The 14,250-nt window shown below is 35.9% G+C and overlaps 1 protein-coding gene across 6 annotated transcripts in view; it reads right to left on the bottom strand.

The window, feature by feature from the left end:
• The window catches only part of LOC113057752 (disks large homolog 3-like), an 84,015-nt gene that overhangs the window by 11,031 nt on the left and 58,734 nt on the right, over positions 1-14,250 (bottom strand). For all 6 annotated transcript variants that reach the window (XM_026225257.1, XM_026225255.1, XM_026225256.1 and 3 more), the window contains 3 exons: positions 8,874-9,030; positions 8,057-8,159; positions 1,410-1,524 (listed from right to left, as the gene is read on the bottom strand). In XM_026225257.1, coding sequence (XP_026081042.1) covers positions 1,410-1,524; positions 8,057-8,159; positions 8,874-9,030 — 375 coding nt within the window. The remainder of the gene's footprint in view (positions 1-1,409; positions 1,525-8,056; positions 8,160-8,873; positions 9,031-14,250) is intronic.

Genomic DNA, 14,250 nt, shown 5'->3' with positions numbered 1-14,250 from the left:
AAGGGATAGTTCACCCAAAAATGATTGCAAATCGCAGACTTATAAGTGCATTATCACCACCTATCTCTCAAATGGACAATTGACACTCCTAATTGAGATTGTAGATAGAGTGTCAATAGTCCATTTCAGAGAAAGGTGGTGGTAATGCACTTATAAGTCTGCCATCAACCGTAAAGCAAGAAGATGATGCGTCACACACTGGCTGAAGACGACACAAATCCGCTCAGGACAATTCAGAAGTTGCAGTGAATCAGAGATAAAAAAAAAACACTATATAAATACTGTTCAATCTCTTGCACAGACCAATCGTTTTGTGTCTTTACACATCAGTGTGTTGTCACGAGCTGCAGGGTTTAATTTGGTTTTGTTTCTGTATGCTTTTTTGACTCTCAAAGCCATAATTCCCATTGACCTACATTATATGACTGACAGACTGCAATGGTTTGAGTTAAAAATCTTCATTTGTGTTCTACTGAAGAAACAAAGTCACCTACATCTTGGATACCCTGGGGGTAAGCAGATAAATATAACGTTTTCATTTTTGGGTGAACTATCTCTTTAAGAACACTTTATAGTATTTATTTTCATCCATTCTTAAGTGCTTATTGAGGCATATTTTGGTTCATTATCCTGAACCAAACGTGATAGATTTGACAAATTTCTGATTTTATGATGCCATGCACAGGTTCAAGGTATCCAGTGCCAGAGGCAGGCAAAAAGACAACAAAACAAGAGTCTTCTTGCATTTTCTAATATGGAGACCATTTTCATTCAGAGGGTGGCAGGTGGGTGAACTCAACCTGCTATCTTGAATTGTTTTTGTAGATTCTCTTTGTTCTTTCTATACCATTTGCACAATCTTTCATCATAATTTTGAATTCATTTTCTTCCCACTGACATGTCCAGGGACACTGGTTATAGTCTCATAGACCCTAAACGTCTTTATAATATTATACACTGAGCACTTCTCTTAATTTAAACTGGCTGAATGAGTATGGAATACTTACAATAAAGTTTTAAACACTGGTGAAACTATTTAGGGTAGAATCATTAAATCAAATATTTCCTAAGGGTACCAATAATATTCTACAGGCATTTTGGCACAATCTACGTATTACAAAAATGATTTCAATTCTTTTCACAGCTTTAAATTCCACTGCCAACGAAACTGTTTGTGTTGATGACAAAATTTTATAATTTAACATTTTTTAGAAATAAAAGGTGCATTAATGGTATTAAATACAAGATAACAGATACCTTACTGCTGAAAACATGCCTTGATAATTTTAACTAGAATTTGACTGGACTCTTTAATCGACAGGAGGATTCCTGATTTAAAAAGCACTTATTAAGATATCTATCAAATATCAAGAGAACTGAATTAAGGAATTCAAGAATATAGCAGATACCTGACATAGAGGGAGCGTTTCTCACTGGTGCGGAGGGAGCCGGAGCCGGAGCTCATGCTGCTGTTCATCATCTGTTCCCTCAAGTCGTGGATCTTGGACTCAAAACGACTGTATTCTGGAAAGAGACAAGGAACACAATCCATCAGCAACTCCTATATTTACAGTGATATTCCAGGCTTTGCTCCAGGTTTTATGAGTGGAGGTGCTTGTTGCACAGGGCAGAAAAGGAAAGCTCTGCAGCTTATTGAGAACTGATTGATGAACTGGAGAACAGATTGATATTAATCATGTATCTGCATGAGCTATACGTTAATATCTGCTGCTAGATAATTTATTATGCAAATTAAGCAGAACATGCACTATTCAGTATAAAGGAATGAAAACCTCCCACAAACGTTGGGATCATAATCATTTTTCACAGTGAACAAGGCTTTTTTGTTTTAGAGAGCAGCACTGAAGCATGATGGCCGATTGTTCAGCGGTCTTTTAATTAAACATGTACACCTCTGCTGCAGTGTGGTCGAGAAACTCATAAGCTTCACAATCAAACTGCACACTAAAATGCTCGGGCAAATAAGGATAATGCATAGCCAAGGAAATACTATAGTTTTCTTATGCACTGGGATTCACCTTGTAAGTCCAATACAAATCATCTATAACAAAGACTTTATGATTTTTAACCTGCTCCATAACCTTCTGAGCTTCCAAAAAACAGAACCTGAGGCAGGAATTCCAATTTTTATGGGAATATGAAAACTCAATGGCAGTAACTCCAAATCTAAAGCTAAATGCAAAATCGAAACTTGGACTTCATTGTCAGCAGGAATTGCGCCTGCAGGGAGCTCTTCTGTAAATGCATTGTCTATCACAAACAGGTTAACAACATGCTGGAATGACAGAGCAAGGTAAAGTAACCTGACACCACCTGCCTGTAACCAGGGGAACACCCCAGCAGAGTGGTCAGCTCGACAAACCTTTAGAAAAACAATCATAGCAAAAAAGAGAAGTTAAACTATATTAGAGAACCTCCGCTATAGAATAAAACTTAATATTCTAATTAGACATCAGTAGCTTCAAAATACACTGCAATCATCTTGTACAGAATAAAGCAGAAAGTAATTCACCTCACTGGTCGGACACTCTACAGGTTATACTATATATATATGACACAGCTGGGTCCTCTCAGTCTGTCAGACACACAGTTAAAAACATTCAAAAGCTAATGCTAAAGCACAAGGTCTTTGTTAAGTGTCACCTGTCAACATAAGATCTGGGAAGAATCTGGGCCAGCTCTGCCTCACACTCACATGGCCTCAATTGCCTTCATTATGTGCAGGGCTTTTATTTTTTGGGGAGTGGGGATTGGCTGCAGGCTGCCTCTTTGTAAATGCAGTTATACAATACTGCAGCCATGTGCTTTCAAGGTGAAATCATGTATAGGGAGGACTAGGTTATGATCAGCACAGCCCTCTCAACAGGCATGCAAGTTAGGATATTAAAGTTTTATTGCCAAGTATGTTTGCACAACAGGGCTCCAGACTTCGACCAAATGGTTACATTTTGCGACCATTTTTTCTGTCGGTGTGACTAATTTTTGTTAGTGGTCGCACCCAACTCATAAGCTCTGCCATTTCTGTTGTAATTGAAAAACATGAAACTGCAAATAAAACAAAAGTAAAACTAAACTGCGCTGGGCAGCTGAAACGTAGCACGGTTTAGTTTCGTTTGCCGTTTGATGTCTCTCAAATGCAACAGACCATTTCTCAGCTTGGACTGCGACACAAACAAACTTGTCCAAACTCAAAACAACTTTACTCAGGAGCCAAAGTTGATTTTGCGACACTGATGTTGCACAGTGTTTGAATAAATGATAAGGTTGCTGCGAGATCTAGTAAGAAATTATGCACAGAAGTCTCTGTTATAAACAGCACGGACATACGTCAGGAAACCAGAAGCGGTAATGCTAACTGTAACCATGGTATTGGGGAAGTATTGCAATGCATTACATTGATTAATTTGAGGTTTGTACAACCTATTGAGAGAGAAATTCAAGCACTATCAATGACTTTCAAGCATTTCACACAACTGTTTCCAGCACTTTAAAATGCTGAAATTATCCAGTTTGAATGTTATTTTTAATGGGATGAACAAAATATACTTTGTGGTAAACAAACAAACATAAATAAAAAATACATCAAATCACAATTATAACCAGCAGACAATAGCAGAGGAGCACTTATTGGCTTATTAGTCAATCATTTATGCTTTTTCTCTATATTTTGAGAATATAAATTCACTATTATAAAATATCAAATCATCAAGAAATCTGATTTCATCAGAATTGTACTTTTTTTGCGTGTATTGTATGCATGTACAATTTGCTACTCAATCACAGAAATTGGTCAGTTCCATATGAAAAAAGATTAATAATGGTACATTTAATAAGAGTGGACAGTATATATTTTCTGTATATATAAAGTAGATTTTGCACTGATGTTTTGGTGTTCATAAAAGTCAATTTTGTATGCATCTTAACTCAAGCTTAGTGCTTTACTGTCAAATCTGTATAAACAATTAACAAGAAATGAACATGAAATGTTATTAGTAACTGCACATTTAAATGCAAAACAATTGTAATTTTATGATTTAATGCTCTTTATTTTGAATTCTCCCACACCCCACCCCCAGCGCCACCAAATCTGCTCCTGGCGCCACAATCTGTGGCACTGGTGCCACTACTCTCAAATGTTAGTCTGGAGCCCTGCACAAAGAATTTGTTCTTGTGACAGAAGCTTCCAGTTCACATATACAACAACAACACACAGATAATACAAAACAAAGATAAGTGAATGAAATACACACACATATATACACATATATAGTCCTACACACATGAATAAACAAAAAAATAGACAACGTTTGTATGTACCACAAACAGATTTTCTTTATAGAAATCTGATTATTTTATCTGATTTCTAAATTAATGAGCAATGTGTGGCATCTCAAAATTCAATACGGAAAAACATTTATTATAATAATAAAACAGTATGAAAAAATACATATTCATTTTGTGATTTGCTAAAGACTAGACTTAAGTTATATTAAATAATTAATTTTGTAAGATTATCTTTTAAGTGAGCATTAGACACATACACAACTAAACATGCATTACTGTTCAATATACAACCAACATTCATAAAAAAATAAAAAAAATTCAGCCAATAGCCAGTTTAGTTCAAACATACTAGCCATCCCTAAAAAAGAACATATAATAGATATTAAAGATCCCTAGAAATAATATTCCTAAAAAAAGAACTAAACTATCTCCAACTTCAATAAACATTTATTTTATTACGCCAAAATCATTTAAAAATGAATGCAAGAGACTGTTGTAATTTTTTTCACACATCTTGAGAGTTGTTTTTGGGGTTTACTTCCTTACAAGTTTTGATTGCTCTTCAGTGTTCCAGTGCATTATTATGTAATGATTAGATAAAACAAAAGATGCAAACTGAAGTAGCAACAAATCTTTGTTTTGTTTTTCTGTATTGTGTGTTACATTTAAATGAATTATCTAAAACAAAACCCAAATGCAGACTGGGGACTTGATTTTACTCACTGGTTGTTGATTGGATCGAGGCAGATCTGAATGAGAGCTTACAGTTGATTTTAAGAAAGGGGCAGCATTTAAGTGGACAAAATTATTGGAGAAGTCTTTCATTTCACTGGCAGACTGATTTATGAAATTCATAAAAAATTACAAGGTCTTTTTTTTTTCACAATAGGTTCATAACATGAAATTAGAAAATATATAGTTTAAATTTCCTTTTAATGGTTCAGAATATGTGTATTTTATGTCCATTATTGTGGAATGCTAGGCAAAATAAGAGAATGTGTTGTGAAGGTTTGTCCCTGCTAGACAGAAATATTTCACAGTTCAAGTTCAATCACTGTCCCCTAAGTTAATATATGACATGCGGAGATCAAATTCAAATTTTAACAGAAGCCAGTCTACAAATAGACTCTGTTCCTTTCTTACACACACACACACACACACACACACACACACACACACACACAGAGGGAGAGAGAGAAAGAAGCCATAATGTCTCTCATAGTGCTGTTTCCCACCTAATTCAATAAGCTATTCTGGCACAAATTAATGTGTCACTTCTATTTCTATGTAGACGTAAGAGCCCTTGGGAGGGAGAGCCAGACCATTTATACTCCAGGAGCATCTGACTAAGGAGGAATATGGGGGAGAGCGTGCCGAAACAGATAACTTACACTGCAGCATTCCTGTCATTGCTCACATAGACACCAGAGAATGAACTATGCACTGACACACTAAATATTAGTCACAGTGGCTATTAATGCACTTCAAATCTTGTCATGGACTATAAGTGATTTCCTATCCTCTGGGCCAGTCAAATGTATTCAAGTTTTCTGATTGGCATTTACAGCTAGCAAACAAAATCTCTGACTCTGACACATTATTGGTGTAGAGAAATGATTTGAACATGTGAAATCTTAACAGAGAGCAGCAACACATTTAACATAAATATAGATAACATATAAACAATACTGCAACGTTTTCGTGTTGTAGTTTCCACTGAACTACAAAACGACAGCAACGTTTAACATTTCTTTAGGTAAAGTGAATTCCTGAATGGGCCCGTCCCTGCACCTGTCCTCCTGATCCCTGCAGGAAGCTCCATATAATAACGCATTAAACAAACATGACGGCGAAGCGTCAGGCCTCAAAGTGCAAATATCCCGGATCAATTATTATGACTGAACTGAAGTTTAGTTCAAAGGTGAACTACCATACTCTTCATACTGAATGAAAGCACCATATTGCTTATGAGAATATCTAATATGAAGAACTAAATGACTTGCTGCTGTGTTTTGTCGTGTTTACGGTTTAAATATAAAACATTTCTGGCAAATCCTCGAGCAAACAGTTTAACGTTACCTGTGTCGCTCAGCAACACAACACTTCACTGATGAAACACGTTAGTAGGCTAGAAACAAGCTTCGAGACGTCAGGCCAACGGTCGAGCAGCTTAATAAGTTGTTTTCATGATTTTGTATTCATCTTTAAACACTACACTATGGTGAGCATGTAAATAGAGCAAAAAGAAATCCATCGTAAACAAACAGCGACATTTCCTTTTCAGCACAGCATATCGAAGCACATAAAGCAACTCTACTGTCAGTTTAACGTATGATAAAGCCATACGCTACTCTGTTTTCCATACTTCACACAGATATTTCCTGAAAATACTCTATAAATATGAGCTGAGGTGATCTTACCCGGCGGCTGCGGCTAAAGCGCGCTGTGTTCAGCTCAACCTCTCGATGTCCAGCTCACTCGAAAAAACATTTCATGTAACGTAACGTTAAAGTAAGAAAAAAAAATGAATAAACTGACGTTTTCTTTAGTTTCGAATATACAAGAAAGGTAAATAAATAGTAAAGTTTAATGAAAATGTGTCGGTCTGTCCTGCTTCGCTCCTCCCATTCCTACAGCGGCACCTTCTTCTTTGAAATCGAGTCTCACTCGCGCTCGAGACGCGGGATTTCAACCCGTCCCGCTCACGCGACCAGAGCGCGCTTATTCCATATCTCCACTCTCATAGTGATCTAGCAAATGAAACATAACCCTACACCAAATAAATAAGCTTTCAACCGGTAAAGTCGGACTATTTCCCTCACTCTGTGGATTTTAGTCCATTTAGTTATTTCCTCCTCATTTTTTCTCTCAGGTTGATCCCTCCCACTAGTTTCATCCCAGTACTTTCATTCAAGCGAAGGAACTTGGGAAGTCCGACTCGTTTGATTGAATCTTTTAAACAGTTCATTTCAAAGATCCGGGTTCAGTTATTCTTTTACGTCATCGCACGGCCGCTGGCTCCTAGTTCAGTTTGTTGCAGCCATGATTCAACTTATAAAAATACATTTAGAATCTAAATACCATTTGCTGCAATTAATTGCTTATCGTGAACCGGTTCAATGATTCTTTAAAAAGATTCGACTCAAATAAGGATTCATTCCAGTGAATTCAGTGCAACTTCAATGGCGGTCATGCTGTTTATCCCATAGACAGTTTATCCATGCATAGTTGTGGATAAAGTTTTATAATTGAACATTTCACTGAGCAGAGTATGTCAAACTAAAATCTACTCCCTTAATTTTACAAAAGCCAACGATCATCAGTCACTGAATATCTTCATTTTCAAATAAGGATTCCTTCTGATAAAACTAGGTGAGGCTAAGTGGTTCACCTTTCTTAAAAGAACATGCAGTAGTATGCCACTGTGATCGAGTGATTACAGAAGAAGGCAAGACACAACAGGTACACATGGGTGTGTAAAGAGAGCGAGAGTAGTTTGGGGTCTTGATGCAATAATCCTACATAATATTTCTTAGTACAAATGTGATCTTTTCTTAGAATCACAGTTTAAATGATTTAATTTATTGCTCTTAAATGAATCATTGCATATTTTAAGATCCTATAAAAAGCTAAATTGCATGCATCAGCTCAGATCTCTTCTCATTGCTAATCGCATGCATTGTCCTCTAGGGAGCACAATTTCTTTTGCAGTAATAAACATCATGGATACACACTGAAATAGCCGCTCTACCTTCTGGTCTGTACTGGGCAATGATGGTCACCGTCTGTCCAGCCCTCTTCAATGCAGCAGCAGCCTGCTCATGGGTAGCATTGCGCAGGTTTACACCATTCACCTGGGACAATACCATGGTACCAGATTAAAACAACAATCCCCACACAAATCACATGACATAATGTCAGCTCTAAGATGTCATACCAATTTAAAGAGCCGATTGTATTAAGATTCTTTCAATATAATATACATTAAAGTATATACGTTTGGTGTCAGTATGTTTAAAAAAAATAAAAATAATAATAATACTTTTATTCAGCAAGGATGCATTTTATTGATTGAAAGTGGGAGTAAATCAATATTCTTTCTATTCATCAACGAATTCTTAAAAAAATGCTTCATGGTTTCCACAAAAATATTAAGCAACACAGCTGTTTTCAACATTGATGAAAAATGTTTCTTTAAACAGCAAATCAGCATAATAGAATCTTATACATTTCTGAAGGATCGTGTGACACCTAAGACTGGAATAGTGACTGCTAAAAATTCTAAGGAATGAATTACATCTTATAAAATACCTAAAGATTTTATTTTGAATTGCAATAATATTTCACAATATTTCTGTTTTTACTGTGTGCTTGATTAAATAAATGCAACCTTGGTGAACATAAGACTATGGAAGAAAAGTTGAAACTGGGAGATAAAATATTGCATTTACCCTTTAATTTATTTTTTATTCCATTGTGGAAATTGGACATTTTACAAGACAATTCTTGTCATTTTAATATTGTCTATCTTCACTATTTGAACTTGAGTTTCATGGACAGTTACTGACCGACAGGATGCGGTCTCCTCTCCTCAGCTCTCCGCTCAGGTCGGCTGGACCACCTGCCAAGATGAAAGACACGAAGATGCCCTCTCCATCCTCGCCGCCCACAATGTTGAATCCCAAACCTGTGGAACCCTTGTGCAGCAGGATCTTCCGCGGCTCCCTGCGAAGCAGAACGACAGTGTCAAAGATCAAGATGGACTCGGACCACCACAGCAGGAGGGAGAGGATGAATGACAGACATATATTTGCAATAAAAAAGAAAGATATTAGAAAAACCACATTAAGAAGTTTGAGAGTGGGACAGTTTTTAGACATGTTTCAAAAATATTCATAAAGCTTCATTCATCCCAGAATGCAGCACAAACGAATGAAAATTCAGAGGGCAAAGGAACAATAAAAATGTTTCAGTCTAGCCAGAAGGTAAATTATTATTTTGCATTTCGTTTTGCTCCTGTCGTTTACAGAGGGAGGAAATCGAGATGAACAGATTCATGAGAATACACAATGCTCTAGTCACGACTAAAGGAGACTGGCAAACTTTCATCCACAACAAAGCTAAACAGCAAGTGTTCCAGAAATGAGCACTAACACATACACATCAATAGCTAACACAGTTTCTCACTCTGCACAAAACGCATTCACACATTAAGCCCATCCCTGCCTCGTGCAGGACTGCGGTACTGTTTTAGCAGCCGTGATTCATCTGCAGGCAAACAGTCATTCCAGACTACCCAGATCTGGCACACCAGTAAGACTCAACTACATTTAAGGGACGTCAAAAACCTTTTCCGAATGTACTGCAGAATAATACACAAAAACCAGTTTCCAAAAATGCAACACACATCCACATTTGTAGTGACAGCTCCCAGCTTTCAGCATGCAGCACGCATGTTTCTCATTAGAATTCTGCACTACCACAGAACTCTCGACATGAACTCTCAACACGAGCCATTCCAGCTCCATTGCCCATGGTACAGCTTCATGATGCTGAAAACAGCACTTTTATGTGAGCAGACAAGTTATGCTTTTATAAAGTGTTTTGTCTATATATGAAATGAATACAATGAACATACAAACTGAATGTGGTGTACTGGAGTGTTAATCAATTTACTGAGAACCTTATGTCCATAAATTTAAAGAAAGTTGTTTTTGTTTATTGCATGACACACTGTAAAACCATGGCCTGCCCAACAGCTCCCTGCCTTCTTCCTCTCTGATGGGTCTCTAGTACACAAAGTTATTTTTTACTTCCTCTCTATTGCTTTATATGCAGTCTATCCTGCTTTAAGTTGACAAATTGCTCACACACACTCATTTTGAACATGTGCTATAACAACTGTGGTTGATTAACTGGAAATACTAGAACAAGTATTTTGAGCATGTAGTGCAGAGGTTGATACTGCACTTTACACGAATTAAACCTGTTAAAAATAATTCGGAACTGAAAATGATAGCTCCCTTTTAGTTCAATAATTTCCACAGAAAACTAAATTGAAATGACAGGAGTATAAATTTAAATGCAACTGGCAATGGGTTCAAAAGTGTTGTGCCACCCTGTCTCTACCATTAAACTTTCAAACAAAACTTTAAAAAGTCAATCTTTAATTTTCACAAAACATTGATAATGACAATAAATAAATCCCATGTTGAAATTCCATATTTGCTTCCTTATTTTCAATTTATTTTATATCGGGCATATAACATGGATTCCAAATGCTTTGTTTATTAAACATTAATGCAATAATAATACAATAATAATCATAAGTATTAAAATGAATTAAAACAGAGGCATATAAGAATGATTTTATGTTAACTGCATTAATTAAAGGCTATTATTATTAATGTCTAGATCAAACACTTATTATGTTTAGTAATAAATGTACTAAATAAAGTAAATATATGCTTTTATTAATAATATGGGCTGGGAGATTAGTACTAAGAATTTATTTAAAATCATACCAAAGCAAATAAAGGAATGAACAGTGAATATGTTGCTATTGCAGAGCTGTACAATTCAAAGCTTCTTGGTACACAACAAGAAAAGCAAAGATGCAAACAGTCACTCACTCAAACCATTGCCTGGACTTACTGTACCTGTTCATGAGGGTGATGCTTGTCCGGCGTCGTCTCTCTATATTGGACTTTACCATTGGCAAGGAAGACGAGATGTTAACAGTAAACATGGTGCCTGCAGCTAACTACCCGACAGGGTTATGGAAAATATTACCCCAGGACTCAGACCAGTTGTGAAGTGCTGTACATGTATATGTGGGCTTTCGCTAAGTGTAGGGGGAGTGATGGAAAACAGCAGCACATCGCCTGTCACGCTGTCACCCCTTCAGCAACAGGGTAAGACTTAACTCTTACCAAGCCACATCAACAGACTCCTGCTGTCCACCACAATAACACATCCTCAATGCTGACATTATCGATCAGGAATTGACTGGATCATGAAAAGTGTTATAAAAATAAGTCATTCATAAACGAGTAATTGTATCTGCATGCGAAACAATGTCTAAGTAGCTATTTATTTGGATATTTGGTTTATGTGGTTTGGTTATTAATTATGGAGTAATTCATTATTATTCAAGTGATGCCAGCATCACTTCAGAGCCAGTTAATATTTTGCAATTAAAGATTAGAAAAGACTGTTTTGTTTTCTTTACAATAACTTGCAAAAAACGAATCTGTTAGAATAAGCCCAGAAATAAATAAAGTGCAAAAAATGTTAAAACTACTTGTGCTACAAACCAGTGTGTTTGTATTCTGAAAATACATTCAAATTATAGATGATATACCTGTTTGCAATATCAAGCAGCATAACGAGCTATTTCAGCTAAAAATAGCAAAAGAGATTGACCCCAGAAGCCTCAAACATTCAAGTCACAAATGGCCATGCCTGTTCTTATGTTAAAAACAAGGAAGATATATGGCGGATATCAACTTTTGCAAATTGTTTATTGTTGTCACTCCTTCTCCAATAATCTCTGTGGCATATGTGTCACCCCCCCCCCCCCAACACCAGCACCCCACCTTTGTGGCACAGTGAAATTTCACAGCTTCATTGAAGGATGACCTCAAGGCTCAGAGGTTTACAGGACTGCAATACCCCAGTGCAGTCTGTCTGCTTCTCTTTCTGCTCTAAGTAATTGGCTCTGGTCGGGTGATTAATGGTGGACACTGTGGATACTGTTCTCCGGAAACATGCAGAGACATAATTCTCCCTGGAAAACATGTTCTCTTTGGCAGGATCACAGGCTCATGGCTTTAATGGCTGCTATGGACTGCTCTCTCTTCCTATTTCTCTCTTTGCTTTCAAAGCTCTGGGTAAAAACGACCGATCTCTTCCTCAGAACACACTACTTAAGTCCCATTTGACTTCATGCCAAGAGACGTTCAAGATATTTCCAGCCTCTCCGAGCAGCTAAGAATAAACCAAGAGTGTCAACAGTTTACAATAAGGTGCTTCACTGAGTAAAGCTGCCAAAAAGTACCCCTACTTCAATTATATTGAATCCCGTCTGTTATTTACACAGTATAAACCTAATGAAAAATGATGAAATGACTTGACACACATAGTGTTGCTTTATTGACAGTGATGTTGTAAAGATTTAGATTCTAAATTGTCAATCGTACTGAGAAAAATAAGCTTACAGTTTTAACTAATAAACATTGTTGACGTACTAAACTCTAGTTTATACATTACTGTTCAAAAGTTTGGGCCCTTCATGATTTTCTAAATGTTTTAATATTTTAAAGGTTAAAAAAAAATTTAATCAAATATGCAGTTAAACAGCAATATTGTCAAATATTACCACAATTTAAAACAACTTTTATATTTGAATATTTTTGAAAGAGTAAAATAAATAAATGATTCCTGTAAAAGCAAAGCTCAATCTACATCATCATTGCTCCAGTCTTCAGTGTCACGTGATCATTCACAAATCATTGTTATTTGATAATCTGGTTGTACATATATATATATATATATATATATATATATATATATATATATATATATATATATATATATATATATATATATATATATATATATATATATATATATATATGTACAACCAGATTATCAAATAACAATGATTTGTTATATATATATATATATATATATATATATATATATATATATATATATATATATATATAATATATATATATATATATATATATATATATATATATATATATATATATATATATATATATATATATATATATATATATATATATATGTACTTTGTATTTTATGTATTTTTTTTTTTTTTTTGTGGAAACCATGACACATTTCCTTCAGGATCCTTTAACAGGAAGATAAAAAATGCAATATAATTATTTTTTAACATTATAAATGCCTTTTGATCAATTCAGTGCATCTTTGCTGAATAAAAGTAATAATTTCTTTAAACAATTTATTCTGAATTAATTTATTTTATATATGTAATTTATATATCCATTATAATTTGCAGCATCAACCATATACACCAGATAAACTGCAATACACAGCTTTTCAACACTACATCTGCTTACAAATTTAAAAACTGCTTATTAATAGAGGTAAACTAAGGTAACTAATAAAGGTTACTAAGCCCCTAGTGTGAACTTTACCTCCTAAATAAAGACCATACAAATTGCTGATGCACCCCTACCCTGCAGCGCTCCCTGTGCAAACTCTTCTGTCTAATCATTTCTTTCTTTCCCAAAATCCCCAACCTGTATTTATTAGGCTAAATATTCACCCTGTGGTACATGTGGCACCAAGTAATGCACTGATTCAATGCACTGAACGGAAAAACAAACTCCATGAGTCATGCAAGGAAGCCATTTCTTAAAACCATAATCAAACATGGTCATGAATGGCCTGAACTATTTGAAATTTCAGATGGTGTGTTTATACACATATCTATGCCAGTCTACATGTGTGTCCATCATTTGTGAACATGAGTGTGCAAGCAGACTGTCATTAGCCTGTTCGACTGGCGGTACAGCTGACTGTGTTCTGCAATGTGAATGGTGGGTGGGAGATCTCCCCCGAATCTCCATAATGTATTCAAGCTAATAGAGAAGCCAAGAGGACGTTAGTGTGTCCGTAACCGGCATGCTATTGTAGGGGAAGCACAGATGGGCAGAGGGTCTATCAGAGTCTCTCCTTTGACTCAGTCATGTAAACATGCACACACACACACACACACACACTGGCAGAATCCTTTAGGAGTGAACTGTGACTGTACACCAACACAAAGTATATATATGCCTGTAAACAACTTATATTAGCCTCTAGGGGGACCTCCAGGGGGATTGTGATAAGGTTCAGACTTACTTTGACAGCTTAGTTTGGGACAGCGGAGAGCAAAAAGGGATAATA

Source organism: Carassius auratus, chromosome 39 (genome assembly GCF_003368295.1).
Source record: "Carassius auratus strain Wakin chromosome 39, ASM336829v1, whole genome shotgun sequence".
NCBI lineage: Eukaryota > Metazoa > Chordata > Actinopteri > Cypriniformes > Cyprinidae > Carassius > Carassius auratus.
The sequence above is the reverse complement of the archived record's forward strand: the minus strand, read 5'-3'. Positions and strand labels throughout refer to the sequence as shown.